The sequence below is a fragment of the Biomphalaria glabrata genome, chromosome 11, assembly GCF_947242115.1.
Source record: "Biomphalaria glabrata chromosome 11, xgBioGlab47.1, whole genome shotgun sequence".
Classification (NCBI taxonomy): Eukaryota; Metazoa; Mollusca; class Gastropoda; family Planorbidae; genus Biomphalaria; species Biomphalaria glabrata.
The window spans coordinates 42,662,603-42,681,553 of NC_074721.1; the positions used below are offsets into that span (position 1 = coordinate 42,662,603).

The 18,951-nt window shown below is 32.8% G+C and overlaps 1 protein-coding gene and 1 long non-coding RNA gene across 3 annotated transcripts; one reads left to right on the forward strand and one right to left on the reverse strand.

Annotated features, from left to right (window-relative positions):
• Positions 1-4,243: 4,243 nt before the first annotated feature.
• LOC129921653 (uncharacterized) lies at positions 4,244-8,659 on the reverse strand. 2 transcript variants are annotated; one of them, XR_008773611.1, is made up of 5 exons: positions 7,370-8,659; positions 4,965-6,264; positions 4,782-4,846; positions 4,545-4,626; positions 4,244-4,437 (listed from the first exon to the last, which is right to left on the reverse strand). XR_008773611.1 is itself a non-coding variant. In XM_056003839.1 (5 exons), exons 2-5 carry the CDS (start codon positions 5,206-5,208, stop codon positions 4,373-4,375), a joined length of 456 nt encoding a protein of 151 aa, XP_055859814.1. In that variant the 5' UTR covers positions 5,209-6,264; positions 7,817-8,654; the 3' UTR covers positions 4,244-4,372. The 2 variants fall into 2 exon arrangements, 1 of the variants encoding a protein (XP_055859814.1); XM_056003839.1 differs by having other exon boundaries at positions 7,817-8,654.
• A 5,470-nt stretch (positions 8,660-14,129) lies between these two features.
• LOC129921655 (uncharacterized) lies at positions 14,130-18,610 on the forward strand. Its single transcript, XR_008773612.1, has 3 exons — positions 14,130-15,972; positions 16,733-16,760; positions 17,751-18,610. It is a non-coding gene; the product is annotated as an uncharacterized LOC129921655 (long non-coding RNA).
• The last annotated feature ends 341 nt before the right edge of the window (positions 18,611-18,951 follow it).

Below are 18,951 nucleotides of genomic sequence, written 5' to 3' on the forward strand. Positions count from 1 at the left end.
GATAGACAGACAGACAGACAGACAGATAGATAGACAGACAGACAGACAGATAGATAGATAGATAGATAGATAGATAGATAGATAGATAGATAGATAGATAGATAGATAGATAGATAGATAGATAGAAAGAAAGAAAGAAAGAAAGAAAGAAAGATCATGAAAAAGACATGTCGTGGAAATCAACATGCATGCCCTCAGGCCTGTCTACCAAGTCAAGTGAGACCATGGGATAGAAATGTTGTACACATAGCACTGGCTTAACGAGTTCTCTATTGAACTCCTGGAGAGCAGTTCAGGTCATTTAGAGCAGTTTCTCTTTCTAAAAATAGTTTTCTTAGTCAATGGTCGGCTTTGAGTATTAACTTGTTTTAATTTCCTTTCATATGTTTCGGATGTTCCATCAGAATAGAAGATGCATACATCCTAGAAACCTTCGCCAGAACAACGTGTGTAAAGCAAAGGGCAGGGTTTGAACCCGGTACCAATGAGACAATAGCCCAGCGCTCTTACCACGTCACCAGACAGCCATAAATAAAGTAAGCACCCCTTTTTGACCTTGCAATCTATAAGGCAGATAGTGTAAAGATCATCTGTTGCTATGGCCTACTGTTAACGAAAGTGTCATGTGGCCAGCACAACGACCAACCACTCTTACTTTCCCTAACTAATGTCAGGTTACGTGTTGATAGATAGATAGATAGATAAATAGATAGATAAATAGATAGATAGATAGATAGATTTAGGGGTTATGGATAGATAGATAGAATGACAACAGGGGTGACTGGCTATATGGACATTAGGCCTTAGTAGAGTATATTAAAAAAAAAAAAACTACTTCGCTCATGGGCCACTTCCCCTGAAAAAAGAATATTATATATATTATATATTATTATATTATAAGAACAATTTAATAGTGGCATCCATGCGGCCCTTATCTTATAAAATACAGACGTGATTTAAAAAAAAGAAGATGCTTACTCTAGTGGGCCGGTATCCAAATGGGCCGGTAGCCGGTAGGACTATTAAATTGTTAAATGTTTTATAATATTCTTTTTTCAGGGGAAGTGGCCCCTGAGCGAAGTAGTTGTTTTTTTTTTTAAATTTAATATATCATATTTTCCGAAATAATGTAATAGACTACATCCATAGAGCTTCATCCTTTTATACACTTTGCGATTAAAAAGCAATATAAAGCCTTTATTCCTTATAAGGACACAGTGTTCACTGTAAGCATGTGTACAGCTTTCGATACATTATCAAATTTAACATAATGATTATGACGTTAGGTAGACCTAGATCTGGATGTCCATCATATAATATACAATTTATGGGCCGGATGGTATTGAAATGCCTGGGCCGATTTTGATACCCAGTCCACCCCTAACAGACAGACAGATATTGTTAGACACCTTATTTATAGTTTAGTTATTTAGCGACGCACCATAGAAGACGCATATTGAACGGGACTAGTGACGTTTGGGATATGTTGGGTTAGAGACCGGAAAATCAGTTAGCGATATAATCCTCCAGGGTAACGACGTGTTTAGTGACAGAGACGTTTACTGTGGCCTTTTCTTAGAATAAATACATGTTACATTGTTCTTCAGCGTTGACTACATCTCTTTACTAGTTAAAACCGATGTGTTTGTTTTGTCTGGATTGTTGATCAACTACACGGAATACACCCGAACAATAACACCCAAACGCTTGCAGAGTAATTGGTTGAAATTCAACAGTCATCCATAGTTGACCTCAAGACAGCCTGAACAATCAACATCACAATATATAGAGTAGAGCACCTACTTTAGACCTTGCAATTCATAAGGCAGTTGACTAGAATGTCATGTGGCTAGCACAACGACCAACCGCTTTTACGTTCGCTAACTTATGTCAGGCACCATTAGAGCTGGATGGACTCAGGAGCACCCTAAAAATCCAGAAATTCCTAACCCACTCTTCACCGAGATTCGAACCCGAGACTCATCGGTTAGGAAGCCAAACCACCAAGCAGTCATCAAGCATTTTCTTTCTTACAAATTTTACTTTCGAAATAGGCCTAAATTGTAAAATGTTTTACATGTTTCGGATGTTCATTCATCGTTGAAGATAGTTTACTTCCTAGTCCAAACCTCCCGCAGGACGACGGGGGATGGGAGCGGGCAGGGTTTGAACCCTCGACCGTCGATAAATCCGAACGACAGTCCAGTGCGCAAACCGCACGACCAGGCAGCCATCCTGATTGATTGAATGCAATCTCCCATAACAAATATTGTTCTGTTACTTTGATATTGTCCTTAGAAACTGTACTTTACAGGTAAAAAAAAAAAAGCAGACATATATGCCTTTATGTCTGTGGTAAAAATATAAACTTAAGTAATTGTTTCGTTCCCCTAACACTTCAAAAATAAAACTCGGCCACTTTTGAGTCTTGAACATTCAGCAGCGCAGACCACAATTTCAACTCGCGGGAAAAGTGGCGCCGCCATTTTTCATTTTTATATTTATTTAAGTATGGGTGCTATTGATTTAAAGCAAAGAATGAAGAACCAGTCAATATATGAAGCACCTTAGAATTTTTTTTTTATTTGTGAATATTTTTTTTACAAAAAAAAAAAAATGAAATTAAAAAAAAAAGTGTTAATTTTTATTTGGCCGAACTTTCGTAAAAAGTTCGTTATTTTGTAGATCTATTTCGTGCTTCAGGTTGTTTATACGTTGAAAAAGTTTGGTTATTCTTGAAGATAATTTAAATGGCCGTAAGTTGAGCAAATTTTATTGTAATATGATAATCGAGGCGATTTTTGTCTAAATTCTTGTGAGGCAACAAATGTGACTTGTTTTAAAAATGGCGGGAATGGATCAGACCTCGAGGTCCTTCAGTTTTGGCAATAGACTAGATCCAAAAAACATTTTTTTGATAAAGTTTTTAATTTATTCATATAAAACGTGCATTCTCCTACCAATTTTAGTTATTCTGTTTTCTATAGAGAGCTAGATGACTTCTCTAATAGCATTTTGGTTAAGCATGTTACATGTTAAAAGGCGAAAAAAAAATCAATTTATCATTACTGACAGTCACGTGACAGCAATGTAGTATTTTTAGACTATTTTGTCTGTAGTCAAGTGTAAACATTTATTATAGTCTATTTATTATAGTACATTCTAGATCTAGATATAGATCTACATCGAAGGGAAACTGAGCAACTCTTGAAACTGTATATCTAGATCTATATCTGAATTTTAGATCTAGATCTTGATCTAAATGATCTTGATTAATCTTGATAACACTTGATCTAATTATCTAGATCTAATTCATTATCACTCCTTCTTCACTTAATCTTAAAGTTTCAGTTCCTGACTTGACTTAGTCGACTTAGACTTTTAGTAGTTTTAGAGTTAGACTCTGAGTCTTAGTACTCTTAGACAACATTTAGTTAGATTCTAGATCTATATATAATATTATTATTAATATAAAATATAGATCTAGTCAAGTACTAGTACTAAGACACTGACTATATTACTATATGAGTGTTTCTCCAGTACTGGTGCCAAAAAGTGTCACATTATGCTAAAAATTAAAGTTGAAGTTTTTGGTTTCATTTCAACTGTATTCACTTCTTCAACCAGTTCACTTTAAGAATTTATCAATAGAAAATGAATTGCAAGATGTAGATTTTGACAGCAGTGTCTATTCAAGGGGTACCCCCTTTTGCGTCACAGGTGCATCACCGGGACACCACTTGATAATTTAACAACGACCAATTGATAAATTCATTGTATTTTAGCATAATATAACTGTCTTTATTGATATTAGTCTTTAGATACTGAAATTTATGCTTTTGCATAGAAAAAGTGGATTTGAGCTCAATTCAAAATTTGGGACACCGTAGCACCTGTGACACTACAAGTTAAAGTTTTTTTAAAAGATATTCTGTGAGAATATTGAAATTATTTTATTTTTGCACTAAAGTGATCCATTAGACTTGTTATTAAGTTCACTATTCTAGTCATATAGTACCCATTTGTAAAAATGCTGCTTTAATTTCACAAAATGTCGCGGGTGCTTCATGGGACACCATTTTTTAAAATAATGTTTATAAGTTTATATTTTTGTCTTATCTGTGCACAAGTGAATGATCATTATTATTTTTAATTATTGACAAATATATATTTTATATCTTTTGTTAGTTTTAACACACAGAAAAAGGTTTGAAAAAAAAAAGAAAGAAAAGAAAACACATAAAACTGTACACAAATTTTATTTGACAAATTCAGAAATCAAAACATTCCACTCTCAAACTATTGCCTTGGTATCAACATCACTTCAGTAACAATCCTGTCTGCATACACTAACTGTATGTCCTATATTTCTTTAATTTCTGTGCCTTTTAAAAAAATTATTTCTGCGCTGATCATCCAGGACTTCTATCACAACTCCTGTTAGAAAAAATTACCAGCAATGTTGAAAAGTTAATACTTCAATCTAAAACATACTTTGAACTTGTTTATTGAAATTAAAAGGTACACAGTGCAAAAAATTATACCTGGATAGAATATTTCCCCATACTTGACAATCACACAGCTATTTACAATGTACTTTTGATGAGTGAAGAAAATTGTTTGGGCCTGAAAAAACAACAACATGGGGCTGAAATACTTAATTTCTAAAATGAGTCTAAAATTATTTAGCAAGGTATATTATTAAAAAACAACTTATACAATACAGGTAACATAAGATTCAATGAAAATGTTTAAAATGTTTATATGTAAAAGCTCTTTACCTTTGAATTTGAGCATATGGGACTGACATCCAAAGAGTCTTCAAGATTTGACTGAGATTGCACTACTGAAGAAAAAGAAACAATTTCATTTAGAAATCAATTACGTAATTTTAAAATGAATAATGTTTTTTTCTCAGATAATTGTAAAGTGCTATTTAAAAATAAATAAATACAAGTACTTACCATTTTGTTTCTGAAGTTTGAACACCTTCCAAGAGCCACATATTTCATCATGCAGGCACTGACTGCCATATGAATTTCTGTATGGATAGCAGAAACAGCTTCTATTTCTGTAAGCAATAGTGTTAGGTGTAATACCTCTCACTAGGTCATTAAAAGATCCTTCTTTATTTACTGGTCGCCACTTTGATACCTTTTGCAGTGTACCATCACTCTGAACATACTCATCCGTCATCTTTGACCACATACTATACTCCACTCTGCTAATTCATCTGTGCAATTTTTTAAAGGCTCAATACTTGTTAATTAAATCCACACCACAGTTGCTACATGATCTTTCAATGCACTGCAGCTTATGAAAACAATTGGCATTAGTTCTTGGGCATAGAGTTAAGTCAAGTGATGAAGCTGGATTTATTAATGTCAGCTCTCTGTGTCCTTTTTTGATCAGAAATTTATTAATGCCCTCTATATAAAGAAAAATCTTCAAACACAACTCACATAAGCAAGACTGCATCTTATGTAAAGTAGCTTTTGCATGAAACGTTTTCCTGTTTGAGCACTAACAGATGATTGAGAGGGATCAGTTCCCTCTACTGTAAAAAATGAATATTGTTTCCAAGGCATTTTGTGCAATGCAATCACGTCATTTTTTTTCTTGCAATTTGTTCTGATTTGCACTTGGACATAAAACTTCTTGACCAAATGTTAGAAATGAGTAGCACAACCTCTGAGTTTGTTGTACTTACTAAGGATACTGCAGAGTACTTGTCTATGAGCACTAGACATCTGACTTTTTTTTTTGCTGGTGGAGTGTAGTTAGGTTTTGATACTTTCTTTAATGTTGTTTAGAAGGATGAGCTTTCTTCTCTCAGGTAGGCGCAGAAAGCGTATGTCATGGACAGCTTTTACTTTTTCTTGGGGAGCATATTTGTGTGAGACCATCAAAAACTGCAGCATATTTCTTGGGTGACCTAGGCAATTTCATCAAAGCCCTTGAAACAGCCATTCTTTTTGCCACTGGAGTCTGGAATCCAGTACCTAGTGATTCACCAACCTCTGCTGAGATGACATTAAGTGGACTATTAGCTTGCTGTTTTCTTTCTTTGCGTTTTCTGTTTATCCAAGCTTTTTCATGTGGGCTTAACTAGGCCCTGTATGCAGCTTTTCTCAACCTTTCCTTTTCTCTCTGCTCTAAAACAGCAACACGTGTTAGAGACTCAGGCTTTGATGCTTGTAAATTTAGAGTCTTTCTTGGCTTGTAGACGCCTTGAAACTCTAACAGATACTCCATTACTGAAATCTGTAATTTATAAAAAAATGTATAAGTATCTAAATAAATAGATCTATTATATATAATATAGGCCTACTAATAAATTTCATAAACATATAATATATTATATATTGGTGCATTATTTAAATCTAGTCTAGTAATGCCCATAATTGCTTGATAGGGATAGACTCAATCAATAGTATAGGACTAGTACTGTTAATTATATTAACTTAAGTTATAATCATTCAGTGGTAGACTGAAAGAACTGAATATAATATAATTGAATATACTGTATAAACAATACAATGGAAATTAAGTGCAGGTTAAACCAAACTTTGTTTTAGATACTATCTACATTTTAATATAGAATAGGTCTATAATATAGATCTAGTCTCTAGATATTTTTCTAGATACTGGTCAATTTAAAGAAAAATATATTATTAAATCTAAAAATAGATTCTAAATCTAGTCATAAATGATCTAGTCTAGAGTCACTAGTCTAGATTCATAAAAGATCTAATGATTTCTAATCTAATAATCTAGTTTAGATCTAAATCTAGATAGTGAATTAGATCTAGACTGACTAGACTATTCTACTCTACTCTAGGTCTAGATCAAGACTCAAGAGTAAATCTAGCTATAATATAATGAATTACATAATTAGATCTAGATCTAGAGTAAATCTAGATAATGAATTACATAATTAGATCTAGATCTAGAGTAAATCTAGATTTAGGTCTAGAGGTCTAATCAGTCTAGATTTCTAGATCTAGAGTTAAGCTCTTTAAAGTTTTAAAGACAAGTGTCCGAGATGCGCCTCAAACGAAAGATCTAATAGTTCTAAATCTTATTTACAGTAATAAGTAAATTTTAATTATTTAATATTTCTTAAACAGTACCGCTTTATTTCTTTTAGATGTAGCTAATATTATCTGACACTGTAAAATCTTTAACAAACTATCACTAAAATCTATTTGGACTTAACAGACGCAAACTAGGACACCATTTGTAAACAAACGGAGTAGTGTCCACTGAAACGCCCCAAACGATGTAAAGTAAAATTACAAAAAATATAAAATAAAAGATGTCAATAAATGTTCATTTAAAATGATTAATTATGAAAATAGTTTATTACATATATTAAAATCATTTAATCTTAATTAAAACTTCCATGAATACAGAAAACGTAACAAATCCTGAACTCGCATTAGACGCTACATGTGACGCCATAATTTATGCATGGAAAACACCAGCACGGGGTCCCAAGGAGCGCCTCAACGCCTAATCCAATTTACTTCTCAAAATAAAAACAAATTAATTATTTTAAATCGCTACACACGTCTACTATTACATCAACATAATTGTTTTAGAAATATAAACTTTTTGTTTAGTAACAGGCTTTAAAATTGATTAACTTTACGATTTAAGACTAAATTGTGTTCAAGACGCTTCACGTGACGTCATGATTGAATGGTTAAATTTAGTAACCTCGTAATAAAAAAAGCACTTCGATTTGGATATTGCAATCAAACTTATTTGTAATAAGCTTAAATTTCAGTAGAATAATGAAATATCTACGTACCTGATGGGTTGTTGATTCACAAAAAACAGATTAAATGAGGTTTTTGTGCAAGATTGCCGGCGATTGATCGTGTCGACGCTTGAGGCGCATCAATGGTTTATTGTGGGACACGCTATTGTTTACGTACTCCTGTTAATTACTACGCCAGTATTTCCAGCGGAAACGGCACTTCTTTTGTTCTACACAATACCTGTGATGCTCAAAAGAACTCTCATTCATAAAAAGTAGTGTTGTGGGAAAAATAATCCCATTCTTAACACACGCAGCACAGGCGCTTCATCTGGGACACCTCGACCTATTTTAAGCTCGTTATGCATGTTTAGAAAGCTTTTAACAAAAAAAATACTTTAAAAGAAATCTTTAATGCTTGTTGTAACAGAAATGCAATGTTGAGCATATTATTTATTTCTTGTTTACAATTCATAGAGGATTGTAATTCCGTATAAAGTGGGACACATCGCGATGCGCCTCAAACGCCTTTTTGTGACCGTGTTTAATCAATATTTTAATAACCTTGAGAAAAACTAAATAATGACATTGAAATATGAGGATCTTGTTAACATATTCCAACAAAGATGGAAGTTTTATGCCCCTTGGTTTTAGTACGATATTAATTCAATCATACCATGGTGTTCCGTGTTACATCAAAAGCTGCCATTTTGGGTAGTAATTTCACACATTTTTTACAATTTCAATATTTCCCTAGCACCTTATGAGCTCAAAATATCAAAATTTATAGATTAACCATTTCTTAATGCAATGTAATGCAAATTGTCACATTTGAATAACAATCTTATGAAATACGGACTTTTTAGTGAACCAATACCTAGTTGTAACCAGTACTGGAGAAACACTCATATACTTATATAGATCTATCATCTAGATTTAGATTTACTATATTCCAGTCTACTGACTCTACCTCTAGTCTCTAGTTACTAATACTAGTTAGTAAACTCTTTAGTTTATCAAGTATATCTACTCTGACTATAGTCTATAACACTATATTAGAATCCAAACTATATTTATATTTTAGACTACTCAACTACTGTATTAACTAATAGTGTGTGTATAGATCTAGAATCTAGTATTTATGTATTAAAAAGTTACTGGATGCAGAATTCTATACTAGTGACTATATCTAGACTACATAAAACTAGATGTACATACATTAGATTTAGATCAGTTTGATTGATTTATTTTGTTAGCTTGATTAACATTCATATTTATAATTAGATCATGACTCTACTATATATCTATGTCTATATTATATAGAAAAATAGATCTAGATAGCTTTTTTTTTTTTGGTTTAAGTTTAATGAGATGGGGTATTTCAATCTCATGAAATTAAAGCTGCTAATCATGCTGATTGCTATCATTATTATCATACTCATGCTTTATGAGTAGGATTAAAATGCTGATATGACAGAACATCATGATCATCATGCAGCCCAGAGTGCCCAGACCATTGCTATGTAGTCCTTTATTTAATTCTATGATGAATCTAGGCTACTTACATTTTATATAATTACTATTAAAAATATATTCTAATTCAATGTTTATCTAATTTATCTAATTACTAGATTGTCTAGATCTACAATAGAATATCTACTTCAATGTTTATCTAATTACTTGATCTACAATACAATCTACTATCAAATATTACTCAAGAATTATTTAAGATTTTCCATTGGATTATTCACTTACGCACCCACATTCTTTTATCTGATATCATGCCAAGACAAAGAAAAAGAAAGCTTTCATCCTGTACAAATGTTGAAGACACTATTTTATACAAATTCCTTTATGAAAATTTTAATTATTCTGAACTTTCACCAGATGACAATAATAAACTATGCTTAAAAGGACATGTCCTCCTAATTTATCTGCAAAATCAGTCCTCCCAAACATCCACAGCAGAAATTGTTGCTTCAACTTTTGGATTCCCATTTTATCCATGTTTAATTTCAAAAGTTCATTATTTAACTGAATGCACCATTGCAAAGTATAAAAGTAATGTAACAAAATATTTGTCAGAAATTCAAAACATTTGCTATCAAATATTTTACCAGTTACCTAGCACAACTGCTCCTAACTCTGATTTAACTCCAACAAAAGCTATACAACCAACTGAAATAAATCCTGTTACTGAAATAAATCCTGTTTCATCAAATTTAAGAAGCAATGATGAATTAACCCCTCGTAGAAGACATTTAAAAAGACGACTTTCTTTTGTGTCCCAGGCAAGAAGTGAAGACAAGAATAAATATAGGAAAAAAATATGTTTATTAAAATCTCAAATTAACTCTCAGCCTAACCTTATTAAAAATCTTAGACGGTCTGTTCACCGAAAAAATGAGAGGATTAATAAGTTGTTAAAAAAATTGCACAAATATGAAATTGCTTCTGGCAAACGTTTTTTAAAATGTAAAAAATGTATTTGGCAAACAAAAAAGCATCAAGAGGTATTAAAGAGGTATTAAAGAAAATGAAATCATCATTTAATAAAGAATTGGCTGTGAAGGACGCTATCATAACATCTCTTCAAAGTGATAAACTACTTCTTGAAGATGAACTTAAAGAACTAAAAGAAAATAAAGCTAGGTCCCTTAAAAAAAATAATAAAACATATGATGTTATGACAAGGTTAATGTTTTTTAATTGTCTTTTATACCAGGCCCCAACCTCTTCCATCTCCCCTATAGTTAGTAGTTTATCACAGAGATTGGGTGTTCTTCTTGATTGCGTCCCTCACAGGTAGACAACTTTGTAAGAGAACTTGGTGTTATTTCAGACCTACAAGCCGCTGAAGTTGCCATGAAAACACCACATCTAACTCTTGGGTTTGATTCCACAACCCAAGAGGGTGTACTTGTCAATTCAGTACACCTCACCACTCCAACTGATACTTTTGTTAAAGCTTTAGATCAGTTGAGTGGTGGGAGGGCTGAGGACTATGAAAAACACTTAATTGAATCAATAAAAAATTTAGCATATGCTTACTCAGATTTTCATAAGATAGAGTTTTACACTTGTCATAATGAAATTATCAAAAATATTTCCAACACTATCTCAGACCGGGCATCAGTGAATCATGCTTCCATAGTTAAATTAAATGCATTATGGGGTAAAACCTTAAATGAACTTAATTGCCACCTGCACCCACTTGATAGTATTTCAAAAGGCTGCAGGTTGGCACTTAAGTCCCTGCAGACAGAAAGGAGCAGCCTTATTGGGAGTGACTGCATAGCAGGCAACATTGTCTTACAAATAGACAAACTCAGGTATCGAGATGGAAAGGCTGACCCCAAAAATTTTATTTCCTTTCTACTTAATGAAAATTTACCGAAGGGCCTTATTCCACTGTATAGGGGAAATCGTTTGCATGTGTTTTTCCGTACTTGTGGAATATTGGTCCTTCATTATGACCAAATATTATCATTTTTAAAATCCCCTGCCCTTTCCTCTGGATCGCTGATAAGTTGCCTGCACAGTGACCTCAATAGTGAAACTGGGAAGAAACAACTTTTTGTTATGGGTGTGGTAGGGAAACTGTTGACAAGCCCTTGGATGAAAAAATTTTACATTGCGCCTGGTGCGCAAGCTGTTTCTCATCTTGGGGCTATCACAGTCATTAAAGAAGTTCTAGCCCAAGTAGATCAATGCCTTAATAATCCCTTCATTATTTTCACAAGAAACCTAGACTTCTTTGGTGAAATCCTTGATGTTAATGATTCCATACTGGAGGTTCTTTTGCTCTGCCCTCAAGATAAGGAAGTTGAAAACATGATAAAAGCTAGTTTGTCTTCTATTGCAGAAACTATCAATAGGCAGTATAAAAGGTATCTTTGTATGAATGTGTCTGAGCTGATGAGCACTCAGACAGAATCTGCTAGGCTACATAACATGGATTCTGAAGAGGTGATTGGCATGTTTAGTGCAGCCAAGAAAAAAGCACCTAATGCAACGATGTGCTACATGTCCTCTAGAATCCGTTCCCTAAAGAACAGAACTGTAGCCTATCTAGATTCTCTGAGTGCCTCAGATATGACTGAAAGGGTGACTTGGGCCATTGGTGTCTCTCGCAGTAGGAGGCAGGTTAATCGAGTGAGGACGTCAGAGGTGACTAAGGAGATTGATCTGATGGCGGAGCAAAAAAACCAGGAGACAGAACAGAAAGAAAGAAAGAAAATTGAAAAACTTTTAAGACAAGACAATTACATTGACAAGATTAAGGAACTGATTACTAACGTGACTGAACAGACTTGGATGGATGTGCAGGAATTGTTATCTGGAAATGTTATAGACAGGTTGATATGCCACTATTGGTACAGTCCAGGCTCTGTATTATATAGTGGCAGGGTAAAGGGACTGAAAAAAGGAATGAAAGATGTATATTTGGTAAAATATTGGCTGGATGATGAGGACGAGAGTAGAGGGGTTGACTATGACATGAGCAAGTATCAGCTTGCCTGTGACATACTGTTCAAAGACTTGACATTACTGTAGAATAGTATTTGTTAACATCAAGGATTTTTCCCTACCCATTGGCAAAAATGTTCCAGTTTCACTTCTGTCTTACAAACAGGGATTCTTTATAATAGGGTGGAAAAACAATAGGGGGGGGGGGGGTAAATCTGTTAGCTAATCATTAGTGACTAATACATTTCAATAAAATAAATACTTTTATAAAATTTTCAAACTGTAAAGAATAGTAAACTAAAAGTTTATGTCATTAATTTTAAACATATTATATACTATTATAAAATTCACTAGAGGTAACCATAGCCCTAACCTTTTTCTACTATATGTTTTAAGCTTTAAAACATAAAATATTTAAAATAAAATAGTACCTTAATAAAAAAAAGATGTAAATAAAACTATCAAATTATAAAGAATGATCATTCAAAATTTTTTTTTAACAGAAAAGTAAAGCCCCTCTTTCTGTAATTTTTAAAACATAACATTTGTGTTGGGATTGTTTTTGTTAATTTGATTATTATTCATTTCCTTCATGTAACTATAACTTTTAAAATGATGAAACCTACATAGTGTTTACAATTGTTTTCCCATTGCATCACATGTAATACAGCAAAGTTTAAAATGAATAATGATCATGACTTACTAACATACTAAGTGTTTCTCTAGTCCTCCCGGTAGATCTGAAATAACACCAGTTGTTGTGTACCACTTGTCATTCCCATTTTTAATATTGCGTTTATTTATTTTTTTTCTAGCACACTATTTTGTTTTATATCATCTAATAAAAAAAAAAAAGCTAATCAACTATTTTTCTTAGCTATTTTTACTATCACTAATGATATGTGGTACATCATCACTTTTTAACTTTTTATATAACGTTCCTTGTTAAAATTTATTTTATTGATAGTTCATAAAGAATTAATTTAAATTATGTTTAATGTAAAGCCATAACTTTAAAATTAAAATATTTAATAATTTTTATAAACAATATTATTAGTTTTATAAAATTGTCTTCACTTCAAGTTTGTGACTGTAAAGATATGTAAACTCTCCTTTTTATATTTATGTGTACCATTAAAAATTAAGTTTTTTCAAACACAAATCATCATATATCCTATTAACCTTTCATCATTCAAACATTAAACTCTCATAAAAAAAAAACTTTTTTTTCAAATCCATTTATTATTAACCCTTCATTAAATTAAACATTAAACTTTTCAAAAATTCATATGTGCCTTATACTTTCGTGATGGTGTCTAAATTCCCACATGTGCCTTATACTTTCATGATGGTGTCCTTCAACTCCTTGCATGTCATCAGAGTCACTTCGGCAACATTTACTTAATCATCATCCAGTACATACTAACTTGCATGTCATCAGAGTCACTTGGCTCCATTTACTTAATTATCATCCAGTACATACTAACTTGCATGTCATCAGAGTCACTTGGCTCCATTTACTTATTCATCATCCAGCACATACTAACTTGCATGTCATCAGAGTCACCAACAAATTAACCACCATTGACTTCATCATCATTCTATGCTGCTTACTTGCATGATATCTGCTTTGCTACGCTTCTAACACAAAGAAGCCACCATTTACTTTATCGTCATTCATCACTGACTAATTTGCATGTCATCGAGTCCCTACGTCACTAACAAACCACCATTGGCTTCATCATCAGTTGGTCGAACTTAATTTCTATGTTATCACATTCAACTTCTACGTTATCAGCACAATCCACAATCATTTATGCCTTGCCATCTTACCATGCTAGACTTAAAAAAATTAACATCATATTATCAATTGTCAAGAAACATTTATGTAAGTAATTAATTTTTTTTTCTATGCAAAATGATTTAAAGTTTTTATTCTTTTTTTCTTTAAATATACAGAAATAATATACATGTAGCTAAAGATATATTTGTTCATCACATCTAAAGTTTTATCTTTATCTTGGTGTTGTTTTTAGATGTGATATAAAAATGAGTGAGATAGTATGCTTTATTGATTTCATAAAACCTCACTTAGTGTTGAGTGAAAATGCGTTTAAAAAATTTGTAAAAAATTAACCATTTGGCATATAGCAATAATCTATATATAACTGGAAAGCTCAGGACAAGTGCTTCACTTATCTGTTATCAACATTTTGTTAAAATAGAAATATAAGAACATTTTATTACAAAAATAAAAAATGATAACCTCATATTGAGTTGGTTAAAATAAAAAATAAAAATATATATATATATATAAACTGTATAAAACAATAAAATACTTTTATTAAGCACACCTTAAGCTTTATTTTGATATATAGATTATAGCAAAGTGATAAAAATTAACGAAATGGTACTCATTTTTGTTCATTTTTTCATAAAATCTTGTGCCCTGGTTTCCCATTGCTTCAATGTTAAGTGAAAACGCGCCAAAATTTTATTTATTTTTTTATGTATTGGACTCATACTAACATTCTATACCTCATTGGAAAGCTCAGAACAAGATCTTTAATAAAATATTATCCAAATTTTTTAAAAAAATTTTTACACAATTTTGTCACATACCTACGTAGAACTAACTAGATAGATTGACTTGATCTAGATCTAGTTAAAAAGTAGTTAGTAGTAGTAGTTTATTATACATTATAAGGCTTGTCTTTGAGTCCCAAGATTAGAGAGGAATGCTTGTATTTCCCATGACTGTGCAACCCCAGCTGTGACCTACATATTTTGCCACATCAAGGGCAAGCATAACCATTGTCTGCAGGTGGTTGATTTAGATTTTTTTTTTGCCATCTGCATTTGTTCTTGGCAGCGGATTTTATTTTTGTCTCAAATGTGTATCCCGTGGCCTTCGTGATTGACTTCTAGCTGTCTCGTTCTGAGGCTGCCTGCAACCAGGTGCTCTCTTCTATGTCAGCTAAGGAAAGTTGACACTTAAGCTGGTGTTTGAAGCGTTTCCGTGGAGCACCTCTGTTACGTTGACCACCTTTTACTTCATTAAAAAAGACTGCCTTTGTCATACGTTCATCTCCCATACCGGATACGTGCCCTGCCCAGCGTAACTGTCAGACCATAAGAAGTCCCTCTATACTGTCTATACTGGTGTTTGCAAGGACATCACTGTTTGTAGTGCAGTCTTAACACTGTATGTCCTTGATGGAGCGCAAGCATCTTTGGTGAAAGCGCTCAAGAAGTCTTAGTTGTTTTCTGTATAGTGCCCATGTCTCAGAGTCATACAGAAGGGTTGAGAGAACCACCGCCTGGTAGACATTGATATTTGTAGGCAGGCGGAGCAATTTGTTCCGCCAAACTCTCGCCTGAAGGCATCCAAAAGCGCTACTGGCCCTGGCCAGACGGTTATCAACTTCCCTTGAAAGTGAGGCCTTATTTGACACAATACTACCTAGATATGTGAAGTGGTCTACATTTATAGTACCATTTTATAATTAATATTGTTATAATCTACAATATTCTAGATCCTAGAGATTTAGTAGAGGTGGTCTAAGGTCACTATGGAGATTTAGTTACAGTTAGTGTATGAGATTAGAGTCTTATTAAAATTAATATTGTTTGTCTACAATAATAAAATAATCATTTCATATCACCAACAGAAAGAGAGACCTGACAACCCAGCAAGTCCGACACTTCGTTTTTCAAATTAAGGACACAGAATAGAGGTACTTACAGAGCTTTTGTAGTTACAAAATAGGTATATGAAGAAATAACCTGTGGTTAGCACGGCCTTTGCCCGCTTGTAGTAAGTGGGCTCATGACCGGAGTCTGGACACTATGTATGTGGCATAACCCAATCTAAAAATGGTTGCTGCCTTTGAGGAACCTTGAGACAAGACTTGGGTTGAAGAGATTTTGATCCATATCTGGCCTTAAGAGAAATACTTTCTAACAGTCAAATGAATAATGGAGAGCATTACAAGCAATTTGATTTCCTAATTGACTTTATCAGAGGCTACTAATGTGTATCCGGTTTTAAAAGAAAAAGTTCTGAAATATATCTTGCCTTTTCAAAATTAAAATTTATATAACGTTACTTTTTCAGCATTAAATTGAAAAAATAGGAACAGATGTGGCACAGTGTCTCAGATTAAAATTAACAACCAGGAACAGATGATCTGTCATCTCGGTTAGGGGGGGCTAGGTATGCATATGTTAAAAGTTTAGGAAATGCTGGTGTAGATCTATTTGAAAATTTAATTACATGACTGATCCAAACTTATTGATACAGCTATAGATGCTTAATATAATCTTTGTTTTTCTTTTTTTCTCTGAATACTAATAGCTCTGATGTACTGTTACATAAAAATGATTATGCTTTGTTTTAAATATGTATGTATTTAATTATACTTCAATGTTTATAGAACACATTTTTTGTTTTTGGATAGAACAACACATTGACAATATATTTTTTTAAATTTACAGCTGCAATATATATGGATCCATCAATCAGGTTAAGCATTTTTATTTTCTTTAAAGCACAATATTTCATACTGTTTTTCATAATTGTAAATTATTTTTAATGTACCGGTATTAAAAAAAATCACCCAGTAATTTATAACAAAACATTAAGCATAATTGATAATCTTTGTTTACCTTTATTTACTTATTTAACTTTTTTATTTCTTATAACGTAAGTGATGCTTATGCCAGTTACATTAGGTGTTGAACCTTTTTACAAAGCTTAAATATCAACTCTCTATCTGCCTGTATGTTGAGACATTTTACGGCGCGACTGTACAAAATCTGCTAACATACGGAATAAGTTGTTGGCAAGGCAACGCCTCATCTAAACTGTTGCAACGTCTAGAAAACATCATTAAAAAAGCATCAAAAATTACACTCACAACATTACCACATTTAAAGGAACTTTTTGAACAAACGTGCCTAAGAAAAATCAAAAGATCTTGGAAGACAACGGCCACCCGCTCCATCAGAACTACGCCAGGTCGTCGCAAAGTGGGCGACTGCTGTCAATCAAAACAAGAACGGAGCGGTACAAAAACTCGTTCGTACCTCACTCGGTCAGACTCTATCACCGGCACTCATTGATCAGGGAACATGAAATGCACCAAGATACCTGTGTGTAGTCGCTGAATGAACTCTTTATGTTGTCTGTTGTATTTATGTGTATTTTTCTGTTGTGTTGTCTTTATATGAGAAACGAGTCCTTGTAATCACAACAAATTTCCGTAAGGATCAATAAAGCAGTCTTAGTCTTAGTCTTAGTTATGTCTGACACCTGATCTCAGATTAAGCTGAAAGTTTTCACAATTATTTCTTTTTTCTTTTACCTGATACAACAATCAATAAAATAATTTAACAAATTTAGTAAAATAACTATTGGTAATTTATAATTTTGTTTCATATCTTGAATGAGGGAAAGAAATTGTTCCGTTACTTGACTGAAGTGGTGGTATAAATTTGAATGTCTCCTTTATAGGTTGCCCCTCTAAATGGAAACAAACATACAATCTTCCAGTCATAAGTACCTCATTAGCAGACTGGTTAGCACCTCAGCCCAAGGAGGCATGAGCCTGGATACTAGTTTGAATTCAGGTCATTCCCTTTTTTTTTAAATGCCTTTAAAAATCAATGACAGTAACATCCACCCTGGTCCAGATAAGTGTCATAGCATACTGAGAAAACTAAAAGCATGAAATAATTCTAAAAAAAAATATTGGTAAAAATATTATTAATCGTACAGATTTATTGTTGTTGTTCAATATTATTATAATTTCTTATTATAATTTATTATAATTATAATCTATTAGAAATTTGATTACATGACTGATCCAAACTAATTGATACAATTACACTTCGTTTAAGCTTTTTTTTTTTTCAAACCATTTTTGTTTTTACAATTTTAACATTAAGATCAATAGTAAAGCTGCTGAGTAACTCAACATATGCATGGTTGCAGTGCTAGTCATTTAGTGTTGAAGAGTCATGTTTTTTTTAAATTTATTTTTTTAAGCATTTCAATAGTACCTAGTTTCAGACCTTGCAATACATGGAACAGATGATGTACATGTCATTTGTTTCTATGGCTGATTAGGGTGTCATGCTGCTAGCACAATGGCCCACTGCCTTTACTTTCCCCAAAAAATTTCAGGTAACCATTAGAGATGAGTGAACTCAGGTGCATCCTTAAATTTCTGAAATTCAAAATCAATCAGATTGGAACCTGAGATCCCTCTGTTAAGAAGCTATGTGCTTTGTCACTAAGTCACTAGCCCTTTTTAGCTTAATAGCTTATGAAATATATTAAGTTTAAATATTTGTAAACCTGCTTTCTTTGTCTACATCTTTACAAAGAGATTCAATTCAAATATTGCTAAGAGTTCGCCCTCCTGATCCAAGTGAAAAAGACTTTGCACCATGAGTTCTGGATGTTAACACTGCAGACAATGCCATTATTCTTCACACAAAGTCAGAGCCCACAATTTTCAGATATGACAATGTAGCAGATGCTGACACCACACAGGTTGGTCACAGTAAAGAATGAAATATTATTCTTAACCTTTAACCTTTAAAAAAAAAGAAATGAATTAGAATGTTTTATCCAAGTTTTTGATGCTACAAACTACTTTTCCTTTAATACTCCTTTTTAATGTGAAAAATTTAAATTGTGTGAATGCTTG